The following is a 21,826-nucleotide window of genomic DNA, read 5'->3' on the forward strand; positions in this document are numbered from 1 at the left end:
CTATTCCTCCTCAACCACCTTCGCACATAGGGCAGGCAGACATTGGACAACATGCTGTGTTCTCCATCCCCTTCAGTTTTGGGGCCAGAGCTCCACCTGCCACCAAGAACCACTGCATAAGAAAGCATAGGGAAATAGATGATACTTCTCAACATAAACACTATTTGAGCACCTAAGCAACGTCATTTTGGTGTCAGAAATTGTTCCACGGAACTGGCCTAAGCCCAAGGCACAGGATTACCTCTCAGCCATACTGCCACCAAGTAGTGATTTTATATAAACTTTAGTATGTTCCTAAACACTTAAGCGCTTTGTGCTAGCAAGTCTGGCATTCAAACTATTGCCCTTGTCCTGCAGTGCTGCTCATAGGCTCTTGTCCTTTCCTGTAGTCCTCCCCTTTATGGGAGGCTTCCAGACTCTGCAATATCCAGACCTCGTTTTCACTCTTGGTACCCACTGTGGTATTTACATTTGGGTCAAAGCAAGCATGAAATGCTCTTGATCACAGGACAGAAGTGTTTCACATTCATTCCTACACATTGCATGGACCATAGAAGACGCAGGAACCCATTTTGCCAGTGAAACCACAAAGTGTACCTTAGGTTCTCGACCGAGAGCCCAGTATTCATGAGAAACTTCATAATAACAAATAAGCAGAGAGGAACAAAAGCTATTCTTCCTTCACATTTCTTCCCAAAACTCCCTTAGCACACAGGTTGGGATCTCCACCTTTTTTCTACACTGCTCTGGATGCTACTTTCTGCCTCCCACACTAAACAATGTCCTGTTCTTTATTATTTTTGCTGTTTAAAACAGATCTTTTCTAGAATGGCTCTAGCGACAACCCCTAAGAACATCTCTTCTATATCTTTTATGTGTAGGCAGGAGAGGCCCAGCCTCTGCCCTGTTACTGATTGCAGCTGGGATTTCAAAGCCACCTGGGCATTCTGGATGTCAAAGCAGAGCTTGGCGGTCCAGTGCCCGTAAGCCAAGAAGTCTCAAGAGGAGCCCCAAGCTGATACTACTTACACCTACTGTAATCTTGAAATAAGGTGGGAATTAACCCTGAATTTGCTCTGACAATAACACTGCAACAGCTAACAAAGGCAGATTTGACTCTTGGATACATCTGGTAAACTCCTGAAGCACACAGCTTCTTTTACTTGCACAATGCCAAGACTGTCTGTACTTAGTAAAGGGTAAAAAAATTATTTATGACAACCTTTATAGTGTGCAGCTCATCAGAATAAAAACATTTAAACTGGTGAAAAGAAAAGTCCAGATGACTGACTGTGGACCAGGCTGCAAGGTAGCTGGGAGCAGAGAAAAGCTGAGGAGAGCATACAGTGGAAGCAACAAACTTTCTCCGAAGTCCATCATTTAAGCTTATGTATGCCACTTTCAGCAACATTTATAGGAGATTGCAAGCAGCTTCAGCTTACCTTTGGCACTGAACAGACAGATGAGGCTAAAAATCCAAAAATTTAGACTAACCGTGCTAGAGTTCGGAAAGACAACTGGTGCTTATACCGGCTTTATAGAAAAAACAAATACTTGCATGCCAGGGAGAATGAAGTTAAGCAGCCCTGTACTGTTTTACTGGCCATTTTCACAGATTTTTCCAACAAAGCTGTATAAACCCTTCTACAGACCTAGCAGTCAGGGGAAGCAGCCTCCTGCCCCATACTCTCTGGGCTTCTAAGAAAACAGAAGGATGTGTAGAAGCAGCCTTCAGAAACTTTCTTTTCATCCCTGCATGTTTGCGACTCATTGTTAGGTCCTACATCCTTTTGTGCGGAGTATTCCCTGTGAATGAGGATTGCTTACAGTAACCTTAGAAAGGACAGTTCCAGTCCACATAATCATCAGCTTGACCCATAGGTGTCAGCCACCACAGTGGTGCTCAGCTTGTCAGATGGAGATGAAGCACGTCTCATTTTCAATAATACTCGTGATAAGAAATATTAGAGATTATTCCTTTAAAGTGGACAAAGGATACTCTTACAAGGAAACTCTTAAAGATTTTCTTTGCTTCTTGCAGACAAGCATTATCATCATCTGAGGCTGTGCTATCTCCACCAGAGTTAAAAATCTCCATAAAATTAATTGGTGAGAGAGCAGAAGACGTTAATCAGCACTGGTTAAGCATTAGCACAACAATTTCATGGCTACCCTGTGACTTTCTGCTGAACGATACTGATTGAGCATAAATGCTGCACAAGGTCAATTAGTGTTACGGTGTCTCTGCTTATTGCTGTTTATTTTACCCTCATTTATACACCTCACGTACTCGGTCAGTCGGGGTTTGTTTGAAAAAGTGAGGGAAAGGAGTATTTTGAGTAGGCTTAGAAAACTCTTCAGCCTACGAAAGACTCCTTAGGGGTTGGGGTAAAACTGTGCATGTCCTTTGGTGAGTTTTCAGATTCCTGTACCCTTGTGCAGGACACTGACCACATGGACATCACTAATCCTTTAAATTCCTTATCCAAAGAGGAAGCATGTCCAGAAAACATCCTGCAAAAACAGATTAGTCTTGTACCCTCTAAAAATGAACAGCTAACAGCTTGGCTCTGCCTGATGTATGTATTTCCAGGAAATAAGACTGAATGCACCAGTCAGCAGAAGAAATACGATTATACAGGATTTTGAGAAATGAACAACTGGCCAGAGAACTTTTTACATCCCTCACTCTGTGAAAAAAGGAAAGCTTTTGGAGACGTCCATCACTTTTCCTTTGTGTTAGAAGATACTTTTCCACAGAACAAAGGCAGCCCTAACAGCCATCGGTTTTTTGCGGGTCCATCACTCTACAGACTTCTCTGTCATCCTCAGACTGGGAAGTACTTGGTAACCAAGCAATGTAAAAAACTAGAAAGTCACAGGTCTTAGCTTCCTTAAAGACCACTGAAAAAAGTTGCCGTACGTTACACTCCAGTACAGTACCTGCACTCCTCTAAATTGTTTATTAAGACTGAAAATGTCAACACAGTTTTACTGAAAACTGCCTTGTGAGATTTTCACCATAGGCATCTGGGCAAGACTGCTGCTCAGCTTCTGGCAACAGAAGCTAAAACAAAGTAGTAGACTCAGTCATTGCTTTTCTTATGGTGGTTCTCCTTTTTTTCCCAACTTCAAGGCCACTCAGAACATGCAACTGTTCCTGACTGACACTGCTGAAATTTTGGGGGTCTGTTTTGTTTAGCTATGTCTCTTGCATATCTTTTAAATTAAATGTTTAAAACACTGCTAAAGGAAAGGTATTTTTTAAAAAGTGCCCACTCAGATCCTTCATACCAATAAGCCAAGCATAGTCAGAGTTATGCTTTACGGAGGGAGAAGCAACCCCTCTACGCTGCTTTTTGAAAAGTTGCCCTACCAGACACTACCAGACCAGACAACAGGGGAGGAGTTAGGAAGAAACTTTTGTCTTTGAGTCAGAATTTCCCAGTTTCAGGGAGATTACATTAGCAAAGTCAGCCTGTTCTGGTAACACAAGTAGGTGTCACCAACCTCATTTAGAAATCACAAATACAGTAAGAAGAGGGGTTGATGACCTAGCAACTCTTTCCTGACAACACAGGTCAAGGCCTGAAATAAGGCTGAACACATGGCTGTGTAAAACAGCTAGGATGCAACCCACCTGACATGGTGCCTGAGCTATTCATATGAATGGCAAGGTGGCAAATCTTCCCTCTCAGCTGCCACACAGAGAGAGACGCCCATCCTTCTCCCTGGGTATAGAGGAAGAACCGCTGGTGACTTAGGTACTTGACAAAACCTAGTTATAAACCAAGCCACGCAGCAGGGATCTGGGCCCAAGAGCCTGCGTCGACCAGGTCCCGAGGACCAGCAGCTCCCACTGAGTTCATAGATGCTGTGCTCAGCATCTCTAAAATCAAAGTCGTCTGACCCAACGCATACCAAAGTCAAAGGCAAAACAGAAATGGTTTCCACCATGGAAGGTTAAACCCCGACCGTGCTAAACGTAAAGATGAGAGCATCAGGCAAACAAAGAGAGAGGAACCCTCACAGCCCAGGTCCCAAAAAGGAGACTCTTGTCAGGTAATATTAAAGCACACGACGCAAATTTTCACAAACCCTGATCTTGTGAAAATATTGTCATTCTCTCCTTCCCCATGTCCTTATCCTGATGTTGTCAATTGTTAATGCAGACGGCTCAAGTATTTTTCTACCACCCGTGTAAAATATTTACAGCCTTCTTATATTCCCCCAGCAGTACCTTCATTGTTTATCTTTTTTCCTCCCTTTTTCCACAACCCTAAATTATTAGTCAAAAGCCAGAGAAATAGTTAAAACATTTGTGCTGCAGTTATTTCCAAATTTCCCTGAAGAATCTTGTTTTAACATCCCACTTCTTGTCAAAATCTGGATCATGACTTAGTCCTTTCTCTGACAGATGCAAGAAATAACTATTTGCTTGAGCCCAGCAGCTAACAGTGCACGCAACCAACCCACCCTTCCCTCCCTCCAAACTTCAAAAAACCCAAACCTTTTCCCATTGCAGCATACGGGTATAAACTGACCCACCGACTACATGTTACCAGAGTCCCTTATTTGATTATTAATGCTGGGACAGTTGCTATTTGTAAGCGCAGACAGCCTGGCACGCTCGTGCAGCCCCATCGCCTACCTTAGCCTAATTAAGCAGCACCCCCCAGCTTCACCCACCCCGCTGCAGAACTCACCACAGAAAACATCCTGTGCAGGGAGCCGTACGCCGCTGCTGCCTGCTGCTGGCTTTTGCGAGCCAACGCTAAACTCTTCGCTCTGGTTTTACTCCTCCTGAAGGCGGGCATTGTGGTTTGTGAATACAAACTTTGCCAAAGGAAAAGGCCCCTCGGAAGGAAGGAAGTCAATTGCAATCCCCTACGGACACACCTTCTCTCTGAGCTCAGCTGCACAAATTTCTCTTTTGGGCCGATTGACAAAAATCGGAGATGCTGTCCATGTCCCAGAGTAATGGGGCTAAGCAGAATAGGAGAGCACGAACAGCCCTGCCATGCCTCCTTTTATTACTACAAATGCAAGGAAAATGTGCCGGATACGAAGATTTTTTTTTTTTTTTTTATAAATAGCTCGGTGTAGTGAATGCAGGACAAAGTGCAGTTATGGCAAGGGAAGATGGGTTTTATCTCCCCAGAAACGTACCTGCCTCTGTGCCCGTGAAATTTACTGCATAAACAAAACGTCAGGTGCTTTGAGAAAATTAGCCAAATACCTAAAAATATCTAGAGGGTGCTGACTGCCCTGAAGGTCAGCGTGAATTATCAAAGGTACTGATGCTCTGTCAAGGGTATATGCCGCTAAATGGTGTAGCTCACAAACGTTCTTACAATGATAAAATGAAAAACAGCAGCTCTCTGGGTGATTTCTTTACATAATTGCGCTTGTCCTTTGTTTGAACTTTTTAGTTGTAATTACATCAATAAAAAGAAATTTAAACTGCGCTCAGTAACAAATTCAGGCTTGAAAGTAAAAGTCCCCATGTTGATATATTTACACAAAACCAATCAGGTCTACAGCTAGGTTATTCTATGTAACTTTAAATAAAACATTATAGGACACGACACCACTGAGCTGAAGAGTTACAAGACTGACAAGCAATTCATTAGTAAAAGGAGAACTACACCAGTGGCATAAAAAAGCCCAGTAACTCCCATGTTCCCTCTATCACAGCACTGTTAGAGTGCAAGGATGTTGAGCTATAAGGCTTCATTCAACACTGCCCTTGCCACCGCGTGTCGCTCCCTAGCAAACCCTTATCTTGAACAGAAACGGTACACCAAGCCTTGGTATCTATATCCTTGGTTATGGGTGTGCTGCTTCAGGGGGTTCAAGGATATTCACCTCCATACAAGCAAGGGAATAACACAGGCCTCCCCTTTAATTACTGCAATTAAACTTACATCCCTCTCTTTCCAAATCATCAGCGCAACTTGACAGCTCAGCATTTGCCAGACTGTGAAGCTCAGCTGCCGAGCGGCCGCCTATCAGAGGAACAACGGTGCTGGATCCCTGAAACAACATGCTGCCGATAAGGCTCGCAGAATGCACCGCGGTAGTGGGAACCGCTTGATAGCTGATGGACTGTGCCCTTTCTTTTGGAGACAGATACCGGATTCACTGGGTGAGAAGACTATATAACAGAAAACTGAGGGAATGGTCTCGAAGGAGCAAGAGAGGTTTTGCCTGCTCCCTAACGTTTCATTTTTCAATGGACGCACAGCCTGATTTAAAAATCCAATTATATGGACTACTGTGTAGCACGTACAAGGCTACTTTCCTTATCCACCGTTAGTGGTTGCCTCTGCAGTAGTCCACAGACCCTAGGGATCTACAGACCAAGTTTGAAGAGGGGGAATAAAAAAATCACTAGTCTGTGGAAATTAAATGTTTACAGTACTGTACATGGCATTGAAAAAAATAACTCCGGTCAGGTCACCAGATCCACATTTATTAAGTGTCTAACTATACTTTCTGGAAAGGTACTGTTTCTCCATTTTCTATCAGCATGAGTCGTGGCCATTTCAAGCTCTGTTTTTGTAATAGTTATGTGTTAAAACACAGCTCACCCACTGGGACCGGGGAAAAAAAAGGCTGCTAAATTTCAGGTCCAAGCAATATCATCCATCTTGATGAAAAACAATGACAGGCCTTTTTAATTCCATATTAGGAAGTTATTCTTCCCCAGATTTGCTAATTAAGCCTGAGTTATTAGCTAGCCATATGCCAGCTAAAAGATGTTACCAATTAACAGATTTTTTTTTTTAATGTGTATTCATTAGAAAAAACCCAACAATGTTTTAGTAATACTTCCAACTCCTATTGAGGGACTTGGATAAATCAAGAAAGTGAAAAGCACAAACTAAAATAAACCAAATGAATGAAAGCATTTTCTTTAGCCTTTCTTCTTCTTTAGAAGCATGCAACAAACACTCGAGCCCTCTTCAAGAATGTGTCTCCTACGTAAAATTTACATGTAAAAGAATCAATCACCTTGAAATACTTTTAAGATGACTGGAAAAATGACATAGCCTTGTTGTTTGTTCCTGTGTGCTTTGAGTAACACACATTCCCTTTACAGACATCTGGTTTTCATCTTTCCATTTCAGTGGCACCAGGCTTGATAGTTACCATAACATTAACATCCTTCATAATACAGGCTTCCCTCTATTGTCCCGATATGTCTAGGTGCACTTATCTGCATCGAGTTTGTTTCCCATCCTGCTTTTGCCCTTAATGCATGAAGGTAAAAGGCTAATTTTGCTCTGTCTGTATGTACTTTGAATGAAATGAAACGGTGGCTTGCCTCCGGGACAATACTGAGCACTTGTGGGCTACATTAAAACATCGGTCGGGACCACCAGTGAAGCAGAAGCATAATTTGTATACACAACATGTATTTTATATATGTGTGTGTGTGTGTGTGTGTGTGTATGTATGTGTGTATATAATACACACACACATATATATATAAATATACAATATGTATCTACATACCCTGGACTAAACAGGAGCTCTGATATTAGTGGTCTCTAAGCATTACAAGCTCATGCTTAATTCAGCTGGTCGCCAGATCTCTACAGTGATCTGGAAGGGATTCAGTTTTTTACTTTTTATAAATGTGGGTGGATGATTTTTCTGAATATTTTTCTATTGCGCTTATTACACTAATAACATGTTTTTTAATGCCTTCAAAATGTTTTTTCAAAGTATAATTGACCACAGTGAAGACATCTGCTTTAATTCCAGCCCTAAAAAAAATTAGTTAACATTCCAAATGTTTAAAATGAATTCTTGTTTAATTTTTCATTTCAAGCATCTTAAACACTGTTTGTAACATTCTCACCCAAAGTGTTTTGTGCTGAATGCAAAAAACTTTTCTCAAGTGCTGAATTAGAAACTATGGCAACCACCAAGGTATTATCTTTGCAGTTGCATTCATCTTTCACAATATATTTTTGCACTGTGCCTTCTTTAGAGGCAGAGAGGGTGACACGTATCTCTCCTTGTTAGTAGCAGGCATATTGCATTTCAAATATTAAAAGATGCATAATCCCTCTGTAAAGACAAATGCAGACCCCCTGAACCCTACATCAACCTCTCCCCTGGTTTCGGTGGGGTTTTGTTTAGGCACTACAGAAGGATTCTGCTGTCTCAGAAGGAAATAATGACCATGTGAGTGAAGGTCTATGTCTGCCCACAGTACGTTAACAAGTAGAGACAGAGGCACACGGTGCTATGGACAACAGGTAACAAAACATGAAAATCTGTTGGAACTTCCCTGTGTATCTGACTCAGCTGACCCTTTATTTTTTTTAATTCTCCTCCCTCTTCCTTCCTTTCAGGTATCTTTTTGTTATCTTTGATTTTGCAGAATCTGCTGCAGGTAGCAGATTTTTTTCAGTTTTGGCATTTCAGGTCTACCTTTGCCCTTTCACGTTCCTGACAGCACAAAATTGGAATCAAAGCCTCCCTGAAGTGTATGATGGTACCCAGGATGCAGTATGTGTCTGAAATCCTGTATTGCAACTTTGTGCGACTTTGAAGTGACTTTGTGTCCTGTGGGTAACTGCTAGGCACGTCACATACCTCGGCATGTGCTAAAATTGTGCTTAAATGCTTCTGCATCACAAGGAAAAAACATGTATGTTATTGTCAGCACCGTATCTGAACAGTATCTAGGTCTTAAAAAAACCCACCAAATATCTACAGCTGGCAGAGAGGTTACCCAGTTCCCGGAGTCTGTCAGAAGTGTGATTAGATATCTCTGCCTTTGATTTCAAAGTGAAATGCTGCCGTCATATCCTGCACTGCAGGTGACTGGGGCTGCCTTTGGAGGCCCAGGGTGGTGGACTCCAAGGCAGCTTCCTGCCCTTCATCGGTGCAGTCACAAGCGTCTCCAGAGACACTGGTAACCATATCCTGTTGCAATGAACCAGGACTGTTGTCATATGCTTCTCTTTTCACCTGCAGGTAAGCCTCATGGATTTTTCCCAGAAGACTACAAAGAAAAGCTGTATTATAAGTCACCTTCCAGCGGCTTCTTTCATTTGCAAGCATCAACACAACACAATTTCTTCTCCTGATCAAAACCATCTGCTCATTTAACACCGACAAATGTCACAGTACTTTTGAGAGGACGTTTCCTTCAGTCAGAGAAAAGACAACAAACACCACCTCTCCCCAAACCCCAGCGACCCATCGTAACAGCACAAAACAGAGCAACACAAGTTCACGCTTCTGCATGCAAGAACTGCACAGTCTCCCTTTGCTCTTCTTTCCTGCTGTTCTTGCAACTCCCCACCAGTAACTATGCACACAGGTCTCCATCCAGAGCTTGACCTAATGCCTGGCTGCAGGTTCACTTATAGGTATAGCACCTTTCACACTTTAAGCTTTATGGTTTCTAGGCTCCTCACTATGTTAACCAAGACAGGCAACTGTTGTATTTGAATTTTGGGCCATCCATAGGGTGGCTTTGCTGCATTTAAAGAACCGCAGAATCAATGCAACATTGTGAAATCCAGGACTGGGGTCAGCAGCAAGCCCTCACTGGTAAGTTTACAGCAAGCCTTCTGTAACCTAGTCCATCAGTTTTGGTGCAGTCTGCGAGGGATGGAATAAAATACTGAAACATAAATTAATTAGCAAAACTCTTACAGACTTCTAACAGCCTACACATGCACTTATATCACTGATACCCTTCTCAAAAGGCACATGATGGCAGCAGGGGTCCGGCCACGGCTCCACGCTGCTGGAGCCAGCAGCTCGGGTTGGGCTCACCACAGGCTGGGCTGTCTGCAAGGGAAGCACAATAATTAGCAGAGCTCCCCACAGGCTTCTGTCGAGCGTTCGATGCAGAACTGTCCCCTCCAGGCACAACTGAATCAAGGAAAATCACTGCTGAGGAACATGCTTTTTTCTCTAACGTTAGCTCTTAAGACTCCCTAAATGCGTATCACATCTGGAAGGAAATGACACTTGGATTGCAGAAGAGCATACATGATTTTGAGAGTACTATGTTGTTAATCCCTTTCCTACGAAGAACAGAAAAAAAGGATGTTAATTGTGGACTACTCCCCAAGCTTTTGGATCTCATCAACTGCTAAAGAGAAGTTCTCATGATTAAAATAAAGATCCTTAACGTCCTATGGATGCTGAGTAAACCTTCAGGCAGGCAGCTCTTCTGCAATTAATGGCATGCTGTGCAAGTGGGAACTGCCTGGGCAATGCAAAATAGAGCTAATGAGAAGCTATCACCATGAACATCATTTAACTGGAATTGCCTCCGTGCAAGAAATAGGTTTGGGGCCATATGGGCCTACCAGTAGTTTTTTCTTCCTCTTATTTTACTTTTCCCAGAGGGACCTCTGTTGAGCTTCTGGTCATTTCTGCTTGGCTTTCTTTCAGTGTAGCTCAACAATTGGTGTTTACTTGATTAGTAATAATATTCGCCTTCCAAGATTTTTGATTTTTACAGTCTTTGCTCAACAAAATTACTCCACACACACTTATTTTTTTTTAGATATCCCACAGTTTTATTTCAGTGTTAATGTTTCTTTGGGGATACTTTGGGGGTAGGGGTCACTGACTGACTAGCAAGGAAGGATGCCACTTATACCAAATGGAGAGAAATAGGGCTCTGAAATCTACCAGACACATGTGAACATACACACATACACTACCATCCTAAATGTAATCAAAACACGATTTGTACTTGTCAGTTTTTATGTTTTATGCACCACATTATTGCAAATCTTCCTTCTCATTCAGTATATTTTGGTAAATCTTTAATTTTCTCACCAAAAAGTCATACTAGGAAACTGTTTAACTTTGGTGGGGAAGAATAAACATTTCTTGACATTTACCCACTAAAAGACAATCATCCACTGCTTATATACACACATTCAGACTGATGATCCCCATCTCTTCTCTGAGAGTGAATGACTGTCATCACCAGATCAAAATAAATAAATGAACCACCACAACTGAATATATAGGATTACATTTACTGACAGTGCCAACAGAAGGCTGTTGAGTGTGTTTTGAATAATGGTGCCCTGAACTATCCCACAGCATATATGCTACAGATCACATGCTCGTACAATCTTTTTAGGTAACAAATCAGAGGAGTACATCATTCCCAGCATCCACTTGCTTTCGTCTGGAAAATAAAATGCCATTTAAATCATCCATAAACACTGAACAATTGTATTAATTTTCTGCTGGGATTTGGACTATATGAGTAATGATTATTAACTGCTTTCACCTCTACTATTCCATGGCAACTGTCGCGCTTGCCCTCTTCCTCTCCCCCCAAAACAAACCACACCTTTTTCTTTAACAGTTGGGCATCCAGACAGACTAGCAACGGGATACACATTCTCTCATTCAGGTTTGAACCTAGACCTGAATGTATATTATACCTCAGGATTTTTACCCTTAAATTACTCTACCTGCAGGAGAAGTTGATGGCTTTAGTGTTACTTCTAATGAAGTGGTTTCAAAATCCGTTTTAGGCAGTTTGAAGACAAAATATTAATTTCTTCAACTTATGAAAACCATCCCTCCAGTACACGGCTATGCTGTATATACAAGAGGCCAAATCCACATATGCAGCAAACTCTTTACAATACTCGCTGATTTTTATTACAGAACTAGCTGTGTGAAATCAGCTAATAGGTAACACAAGAATTTCCTTTTTGAAATTATGACGTGTATTTTGCATCTGTTGAAAGCACTCTTTTGGGAAGCTTGTTGTGGTAGCTGGATGACGCAGAAGATGGGTTTGCTTTCTGACCCAGTCTCAGTCTCGGCAGTCACACCGCTCGGGCACCATCTGACATGCAAACCAGCTGCTCAGCTGCACATACACTTTAGATGGGTTGGAAGAAAAACCTCAACCGTTATCCAACTTAGGCACATTTGCACGCTAGCTCCTCGAGCACGGGAAGCGGGACTATATGCAGGGAGACCAAAAACCAGATTCCTCACCATGGTCCCAGACATGCAGAGTCATGGAAACATCTACTTCTCACTGCACTAGCAAAAGCTCCTCTCTGGCAAACGGAAGACTGCCCACGATTGGGATCCCAATAAACAGAATACACAAGCTTCAAAAGCACTGGAAGGATGATTGAACATTACATAGGGAACTCGAGCATCCAAAAGCAGACTTGTGAAATGCACAAGTACATATCTTTTCTACTTTCCTTTTTCCCCTATATCTACAAATAAGGACATTGCAAGTAGGGCCATTATACTGACCTGCACCTCATCCCTATAAAAAGCTAAAAGCATTTGATGAAAATGCTCCATCCTGCAGGAGATGCAGATTTGTGTTTGCCAAAGGTGCCAGGCACTCTGCTGACCAGACTTGTCACGAGTTCTTCATTTCCTCCCCAGACGGAGGGAAAGGGAACAAGGTTCTCCAACAGGAGCGGAGGAGGACTGAGTTGAGCTAATCTGAAGCAGCCCATGCTAGGGAAAGGTGTTCAGGAATTTTTAACCATAGTTTCTGTTCATTGCATTAAGAATGGTATTCCCAAGAAAAAAAGTTCGTTTTCTCCCTCTGCAGTGTGTAGTATTTTTTATTTATTTTTTTATTAAGAGGTGATAGGGATAGACTTGGCCTCATATACACGTACTGATGTATGATCAAAAACCCGTTCTGAGAGTCGATTGACTATTTTAAGAGTCAACAGCAAAGCAAAGGCAATTTCTGTAAGTCTCTATACCCGACTTATTCCCAGAATCAATTTTACTTCATTGTTTGAAAGAAATATAGCACCCACTTCAAAAGCATTACAAAATCAAACCAATTGGCCATTCTTTAGATAGCAAATTCTTGTTAATATTCAAAGTTTCTCATCACAGTAGCTTCCGTTTCTGCATCTGCAATGTTAATTTTTGAAGATGCCAGCAAAAAACCATTCTGCATTCATTGACTATTTTTACCGTGATTACACACCATCACACTAGCTATTTTTACTGGGTTTCTTAATTTTCTTAAAGAACTCCAAGACACAGCTGAGAATATAATGAAGTTATGTGAAATATTTGCACAGAGTTTACTCTAAGGTTTTTTCGTATGATCTGTAAAATATTTAAAGTGAAAATACATCTTCCCCCTCTCACACATGCATTTATATGAAGTTCCTTCTTTCCGTCTGTTAAACTTTAATATGATTTCAGAAGTACTTTTCTCTGATGATACTCAAAAGATTCAGAGCAACCGAAAGTCAGCTCACAACAATCTTACATGAGACCTTAGAACAGTAGCTACTTATATGGTAACATTTCACCTTTTAGCTATGTTCATCTTTCATAAAAGGATATTTTTAATATCTTGAAAATACAAAGTAAAGATAAGCAAGTTAGTAACAGACTACTAAACTTCATCTTAAAAGAAACCATGGGCTAGAGAAAACACTTCTAACCAAAGCAGTTTGCAATTAGAAATCACAAGTAGCTAAAGGAAAAGTTGCTTTTTTTTTTTGTTTATTCAGCTTTGTGCTACTTTGATGTACGGACAGCTTGATTCTTGGCAACTGTCAACATACCAGGATTTAACTGAGCACCAGGAGCATAGACAATTAGTTCTCAAAATGATTAAACACAACTAAACCTAATTGCACTGACAGGCGTACTCAATCCCCAGATTTTCTGAGGTACTCTATTCTTCTGTCGACAGTACGCCTACATACCCCAGAACCAACAATTGCAAGGACGACATGCCACTGCCACATAAACAGTATTTTAACACAGTTTGAAAACGTACTGCAGCAGAATGTGTTAGAAGTATAATATCTATCCTTGCTAAATAAAACAGAAAATAAAGTTAAAGGTATTAAAGGTATAAAGGGGGCATGCCAGAGAATACAGAGATGACAAAACTAACGAGCATTTGGAATGGAGTGTTCTTGATGTCCATGTGTTTTTAATAATATTTTATTACTTAAGGAACAGCTTCCGTTTCTGGAATGAAACAATCCTCTATTGCCCTTGTAATTAATTTATTAACTCTCAGATGAAAGACAAACATACAACTATTCTAAATTCATTCATTTCTCCGACTACAAAAAATGAATGAATGAATGACTGAATGAATGTATGTTTGAATGTAGTACACACGCAACAAAAGACTTATTCCTTTGAGATTACAAGGCACTTCTGAAATGTCTCACTGTACTTTCAGTTAAGATGATGCTTAACCTTAGCTTGGTATGAGATGAAGAAAATAATAGTGAAAAAAACCCCAAACAAAAATGCTCCAAACAAGAAACACAAAATCTAGAAATCAGACATGCAACCATTAAATCCAAAGCTTTAAGGCTGTTTTTATTTACTTACATGTTACGAGACAAAAATCAACCAAACTTCAAAGGAGCCTGCTCCCTCAGAGCCAAGTAATTACATCTACAGTTGCTGTCAACTGGGAAGTGAGCATCTCTAGCTGTCTCTCCCCTGAAATAATCCCAAACTGCCTGTTGTTCCAGGCTGTGCTCAGAACCTCAGCGCCACCAACATCATCTCCACAGGGCTGTGCTTACACATCTCTCCTCTCCCCCATACTTCTGCAACATCGCCTAATGCTGAGGTGTCTGCGCTACTGCTCTCCCACAGGCGTGGGTCAAGTTAGCACATGCAGGAAACAGAAGGCAAAGGGGAGAAAAAAAACCCAAACCCAAATCCAGATGCTATGCTTTTTGAGGCTGCACAATTTCCTCAAACTAGCTTTTATTAACAATAGCTATTTTTCATCTGGCGAGCAGTCCCAAATCACAGCTATAAAAACAGAAATAATTTTAATTCCTTTTATACCCAATCACAAAAGCACGTACAATATACACTACCTAAATTTACTGTGAGGTTTGGTTTTTTTTTTTAATTCTACATCTATTGGAGAAATCAACGGGGTCAGACAAAAAGCTCTGACAGTAATAGGCACCCTCCAACAGAAAGACAGCAATCAGTTACAAACCATCTGCAGAAATTGTAGACCTGTCACAGACTCGTTTACAGCTGCAGTTCAAGTCAGACTGCCTCTGATTGCCAAGCCATTTCCCCCCCTTGTACCTACAAAACTTCTTCTGACAGCTTCAGATAATTTTTAAAATGACACTAGCAGACCTGCACGCCAACCCAAGAAGTGAACTGCAATACGGCACGGGCAGTTACTTCAGCAAATTGGGCACAAGCCATTAATACTGCTAGACATGACGGATTTGAGGCTGGAGAGAGGGCAGGGAGCAGACCTGTCTGTTTTCCCCTCTTTTTTAAGCTTTAATTGCAGCACATAATTTAGAGCATGGAGCAAATTTAGTGCATTCAGAGCAACAACTAGCGTACATGAATTGTGCCCTGTGTATTTAAATCCTCCTGAACTCTCCCTAATTTTCTGTCATCTGGTGCATTTGACACAGACGATCAGGATTGGCTTTGTTTTTCTGCTAAAGCAAAGCTGGCGCCCCAGAATCTCCTCCCCTCCAGCAGGACGGGAGCTCAGTCGCGTGTGTCTGCACCGCACAGTGTGTGGGGCACAGCGCATATCCTGGGTGACCAGGGCACCCTGAGGTGCCCGGGGGAACCTGGCCAAGCGCCAGCCTGCTGGTGCAGCCAGCCACCGAGGTACCCTAAGCCTTGGGGTCACCTCCACTGTGCTCCTGCAAAGATCCCTGCCCCTAAAACACTGCAGAAGCCCTAAAACAGGACAGCAGAGAAATCCACATTACCCCTTTCCAAGAAACAACGTGTCCTAGGGGAAGAACAATCCAGTTTATTCTGTCTGGTTGCAAAGACTTTTTGGGACCATAAGCAATATGTTACACAGGATATAGATTATCTCTGCGGGAATCCCCTGTGCAGCAGGAGATGGGCTAAAGACCCACAATCACCAGGCTTCTCCTTACTCTCTAGGGAAGTTGCATAAAGTCACCTATATTAGACTGAAGTAGATTACAAAGTAATTTCAAAAGTAAGAGAGGATCAGCTCCTCTCGGTAGGTATGGCTAGAGGCACAATATATATTCCCTGTTTTGGTCTTCCAAGTTTTTACGTTCTGCCTTATCTCTACCAATTTTTCATATGACCTAGTAAACAACAGTAATATATTCCAGAACCGTAAAAACTCTAACTTCATTTCTGCTATGCAAGAGTAACGCAAGTGTTACCACAAATTTGCTTGGAGATACAACCAACTCATCAACAGAAGTAACAAAAACATTTCTGTTGTCAGAATGGCAATCCTAGTAAAATCACGGCCGCCAACATGAAAACACTACCCGTGCCTAGCAGTTGGTGGCTTCAAAACGATATGCACTTGAGTTGGACACTAATTTGACTGACTCAGAGCAAAATGGACAAAAAATTGTGAAAAGACCAATGCACTTGAAGGTGGACACTAATTCTGGGGATCCCTGCCTCAGCCTCCAAAGTCCTGACTGAGAGAAGGTCTGAGCATCCATTACTCCAGCTGAAGTCAAACAGAACCGCAGACACTGTTCTCCAAATTAGAGAATAGGAATCACTGGTTCTCAAACACTGCACCTCTCCAAGTCTGCAGTTCAGTCTGAAACTACTGACGTTACATCAGCGTTGCTATGATCACCGCAATCTTAACAACAAGCCCTAGAAGTATCAGCAAAAAGAAAACGTGAACCAAACTGAATCCATTGGAAAGCTGTAACAGCTTTCCTGTTCTCTGCAGAACTGGGTTCAAGCAACACAGAAAGATGAATTTGACAAGTCTCTGCCTGTTTGCCTTTTGCGCCCATCACACTGCTTTTGGAGATGCAGCAGCTGTGCCGTAGATGCTGACCTGTCAGGGTGACCTCAAGATAATAAAACACTAAATACAGCTATTATGCATAAAAAATTTTCCAAATTAGTGCCATACATTGAATTCTTTCCAACCAAGTGCAGAGCATTAACACTACAACACTGTCTTTTTGTTCATAAGGATTGTTATGTCAAGCATGTTCTTACCCTGAAAGGTGGATCAGTCTTCTCCCTGTGTGGCACTTGGTCCAGAGTGCCATCAGTACTGCTCCTTTTCAAGCTGGATGTGACATCAGGCACATTACTAAAATCTGCATTTGAAAGAAAACAAATAAATTGGAGTGTTATAGGACAGGAAGGGGAAAAGCATTTGCTTTTATCTGAAAATACTTTCAGTGTCCAGTAGAATTACTATAGGGAGGGAGAAGGAATACAAAATCTGCGATCCTCCCCACCCCCCAGAAAATAACACAAGAGGTCAAAGCAAGGAGCAACTATGCCTGGAAACTCTGCTTTCAAAACAGCAGCTGGACATCTAAGACCATCTGAAGCAACGCGCATATTTGATCTACCAAAATAAACTTAACGCTCTTGCTAACAGCGTGCTTTGGAAGGTAGCATTATCTATAATCTGCACAGTCTGTGCTGAGACAACCAGTGAGGATAATTAAATGCACTCAGTAGTTCTCCTTGGATGAGCACACTGTTGTTCGACACGACTTAGTCCTGAATCCCTTAAAGATTAAGAAGGAAAGAGAATTTTTGCCTTGGAACAAACACCACAGTTCATAATGCGAACAAAATCCCTTCTTGTTACTAATAGTTTACCGATTTTACTAAGTTTGGAGTCCAGTACATCGTAGCTGGCACAATTCAAAAACCAGGAGGCACTGCCCTGCTCTACTTACTGACAGACCGTAGCTTTCAATAACATTTATGTGTAAACTCAAGATCTATCCAACAATGCTGAACATTCATTTAAAAATGATGGTTTTTCTCTTTACATTTCCTCAACTGGCTGCTTAAAATCTGCAGAGATGATTACATGGAAATTCTAATTAAAACTCTTAGAAGTGAAGAAGTGATTTTTGATCTGCAGTATTATCAATCCGAGTGGCTGAAAATCGTGAAGCAGCCACCAAAAAAATAATGAGGATTTTTAGCAACCTCAGATGATAAAATAGTAATAAAATGAAGGGGTTTTTTTAATTTGCTGCTTTGTTTCCTAGCCTTTAAGGCTCTAGGGTATAATTCACACCACATTACCACATTTTCAAACTCTTTCTCAACACCTACAAATGCTGGAGATTTATTTTTAAGTGAAAGCTGAGATTCTCATTTAATCACTGACTCCAGCAACTGAGGTGGTAATTAAAACAAATATCACTCATCTTGCAGTAAAATCATGAGAGCTAGCAATAATGAAATTGTGAAGGACAACCGTATCTCTCTGCCTGGGTGTTGCTGTTGTCCTGTCCCTGCAGAGCAGGACCAGCTCTTCTCAGCAAGAATTGACAAACATGGACTGAAGCAGGGAGGGAAATGGGAATTTTAGGCCCAAAAGAGCACCTTATAGGCCATGAGGAGCCTTCCTGGGAAGACAAGACATGGCAGAGAGACTCCACAGGAAAGCCAGAGAAAAAGATAGAAATAACTCAGCACGATGTCATCTTGATACTTTATTTTTCCATATGTTATCAAGGTACCTATGCCAGCTTAGCATCGAGGCTGACACTTTCCACCCAGCTGCCAAAGACTTGACTGCTCTGTCATTTCCCTGTCCTTGCAGAACCAAGGTCCCATCGCTTTTCTCCCCTCAAGCTTTTTTACCTTTTCCTCCTGAAGTCAGGTGTGGCTCCTGATATCTCAGAGCCTACCTAACATGCAATACCTCAAGAGTTACCACCTTTGCAGAAGAAACATATTTTACACAACTCCACCAAACAGTCACCCATCTACTTTAAGAACATAACAAGAAGTCTGCCTTGTCTATTTATTTTATTATGCTTTTACCACTCTTCCTGCACTAAGCCTGAATTATTTTCTCCTGCCCCCTGGACTTTTAAAGTAATTTTGAGTCTCTTTTCTGTATATGGGTACACATGAATGCCCATTGACTTCCACCACTGTCAACTCCTGGGTATACAAAAGGTCAGCCAATTCCTAAAACTTGAACTGACTTTTAAATAACATTTTCTTGGGCGTGAGGCAATACCAAGGATATTATTTCCCATTGTTTCCCAGTTGTGCTCTTTTTACTTGCCTTCTGGGTTTTAATGCACTCCTCTCCCATACCTCGAAACAACGTGCACCTGAGATAGATGTTGCAGTGGCATAAAGGATCTGGAGTTTGATCTCATGTAGGTTTTTTTCTCATTAGATATCTATGTCCTTTCCCTGATTTTACAAAGTGACCATTAAACATATTTGTCCTTTACAAAACAGGAAGTAAAACTAACCTACGTAAGCAATGAAGAGAAAGCATAAATGTAGGAAGAGGAAAATAAGGTAAAACAATCAGCAGACACCATGAACAGATGAAATCAGGATAACAACACCCCAAGTAGGCAAACAGAATATTATGTCCCTTTGTCCAGATGATCTATCTTTTCCTCCCTTCACCCTCATCTTTGTTTTTCCTTTGAAGCCTATCGGACTGTCAGAGGTAGGCCTATATAATCTTGCCCATTTTTATAGCATTTGCTATGGGCAGAATGTGTTGCTGATGGTAGTTAGGGTAAGCAGCAGTAAATGTTATTTTAAATAGTAAAAACTAAAAAAAGTTACACGGAAAGGATCCAAGGTGAAAAAGGACATCCTACTGCACGTTGTATGCCAAACTAACAGGGGGAGGGAAGGAAGGAAGGACGTATGGCTTGTTGTTCAGTTTAGCATCCATATCCTGTCTCCCTTTCCTTCTTTTACTGTGGAAGCAGACTTCCTTTGGATCTCCTCCTACAAACCATCAAACTACTCCCAAAGAGCATAGAAGCATCAACATCAGCTGCACAGCAAAAAAAAAAAAAACAAATCAAGGGGCAAAGAAAATGAGTATTACCTTAGAGAACGGGTAATTTCAAATGCAAAGCCTAAGGACATACACACAGCAGCAAGTTTAATATTGAAATTCTCTCTACTTCTAGTACTAAATGGAAGGGGAGTAACAAGCCAAACCATACAAAATGTATTTTCTGTAAACATTCAAATTTGGATTTAGCTCTACAATGGGATTCATATTAACAAAGGTGTTCAAAAGTAGTAATGTAAAACTGTTATCTTACAGGCTGGGTAACCACTATCGTTTCAGGCAAAACTAGCAATAAAACTGTAGAGAGTATGCACAGAATTAAGAGAAATGTTACAGCTGTACGAGTACGAAACTGTTCCAGTATATAACGTTCTGGGATCTTTGCTGGGAATGAGCACAGAAACGTATGCAAGGAGATACACATTCTGAAAAATCATCCAAATGAGAGGTCAAATCAGCACTTCCTGGCAATTTTTTTTTTTTTTAATTAATATTACTATTTTTAAAAAGCTATCTCTAATGTTACTTACCTTACTACAATTACATTACTGACTAGTTAAAGAAAACATGGGCTACTTTGCTGGAAACATTGCTTGAGAGGCTTTCCAGCATAGTACTGGTGAGTATACCATGACTAAGTCTGCCTATACAGCTCTATTACAGTAGTACATTTGATTTATTCTACTGACATACTTGTGATAAACCTGTCTGGAAGAAAAAGGGATTGATAATATTGGGTTAAACAAAACCTGGTTTAAATCTTTTAACATAATTTTCTCTACTGCAGCATACCTCCCCGTCCTGTTTACACACCCCCCCACACACACACATGCATGGTGAATTGAAATGTGTATCACTTCCATCTGGGAAGGACAGGAACCTCTTAAGCAGATAGCTGCTTCTGATCTAGCAAACAGGAGTGTCTCCAGACGCTAAAATACAAAGTCAGTGTGGTGGGTTGACCCTGGCTGGACACCAGGTGCCCACCAAAGCCACTCCATCACTCCCCTCCTCAGCTGGACAGGGGAGAGAAAATACAACAAAAGGCTCATGGGTTGAGATAAGGGCAGGGAGAGATCACTCACCAATTACTGTCACAGGCAAAACAGACTCAACTTGGGGAAATTAGTTTAATTTATTACCAATCAAATCAGAGTAGGATAATGAGAAATAAAACCAAATCTTAAGACACCTTCCCCCCACCCCTCCCTTCTTCCTGGGCTCAACTTCACTCCTGAATTCTCTGCCTCCTCCCCCCCAGTGGCGCAGGGGGACGGGGAACGGGGGTTGTGGTCAGCCCATCGCACGTTGTCTCTGCTGCTCCTTCCTCCTCAGGGGAGGACTCCTCACACTCTTCCCCTGCTCCAGCGTGGGATCCCTCCCACGGGAGACAGTCCTCCATGAACTTCTGCAATGTGAGTCCTTCCCACGGGCTGCAGTTCTTCATGAACTGCTCCAGCGTGGGTCCCTTCCACGAGGAGCAGCCCTTCAGGAGCAGACTGCTCCAGTGTGGGTCCCCTGTGGGGTCACAAGTGCTGCCAGCAAACCTGCTCCAGCGTGGGCTCCTCTCTCCACAGGTCCTGCCAGGACCCTGCTCCAGCACAGGCTTCCCACGGGGTCACAGCCTCCTTCGGGCATCCATCTGCTCTGGCGTGGGGTCCTCCATGGGCTGCAGTGGATATCTGCTCCACCATTAGCCTTCATGGGCTGCAGGGGCACAGCCTGCCTCACCATGGTCTTCACCACGGGCTGCAGGGGAATCTCTGCTCTGGTGCCTGGAGCACCTCCTCCCCTCGTTCTTCTTCACTGACCTCGGTGTCTGCAGAGTTGTTCCTCTCACATATTCTCACTCCTCTCTCCGGCTGCAGTTGCCCACGTTTTTTTCCCCCTTTTTAAATATGTTATCCCAGAGGTGCTACCACCATCGCTGATGGCCTCGGCCTTGGCCAGTGGCGGGTCCATCTTGGAGCCGGCTGGCATTGGCTCTGTCGGACA

The 21,826-nt window shown here is 42.0% G+C and overlaps 1 protein-coding gene across 2 annotated transcripts in view; it reads right to left on the bottom strand.

The window, feature by feature from the left end:
* TIAM2 (TIAM Rac1 associated GEF 2) overlaps positions 1-21,826 on the bottom strand; it is a 143,979-nt gene that overhangs the window by 14,381 nt on the left and 107,772 nt on the right. For both annotated transcript variants that reach the window (XM_075498947.1, XM_075498946.1), the window contains exon 15: positions 17,011-17,114. In XM_075498947.1, the coding sequence (XP_075355062.1) occupies positions 17,011-17,114 (104 nt within the window). The remainder of the gene's footprint in view (positions 1-17,010; positions 17,115-21,826) is intronic.

Source organism: Mycteria americana, chromosome 3, assembly GCF_035582795.1.
Source record: "Mycteria americana isolate JAX WOST 10 ecotype Jacksonville Zoo and Gardens chromosome 3, USCA_MyAme_1.0, whole genome shotgun sequence".
Taxonomy (NCBI): domain Eukaryota; kingdom Metazoa; phylum Chordata; class Aves; order Ciconiiformes; family Ciconiidae; genus Mycteria; species Mycteria americana.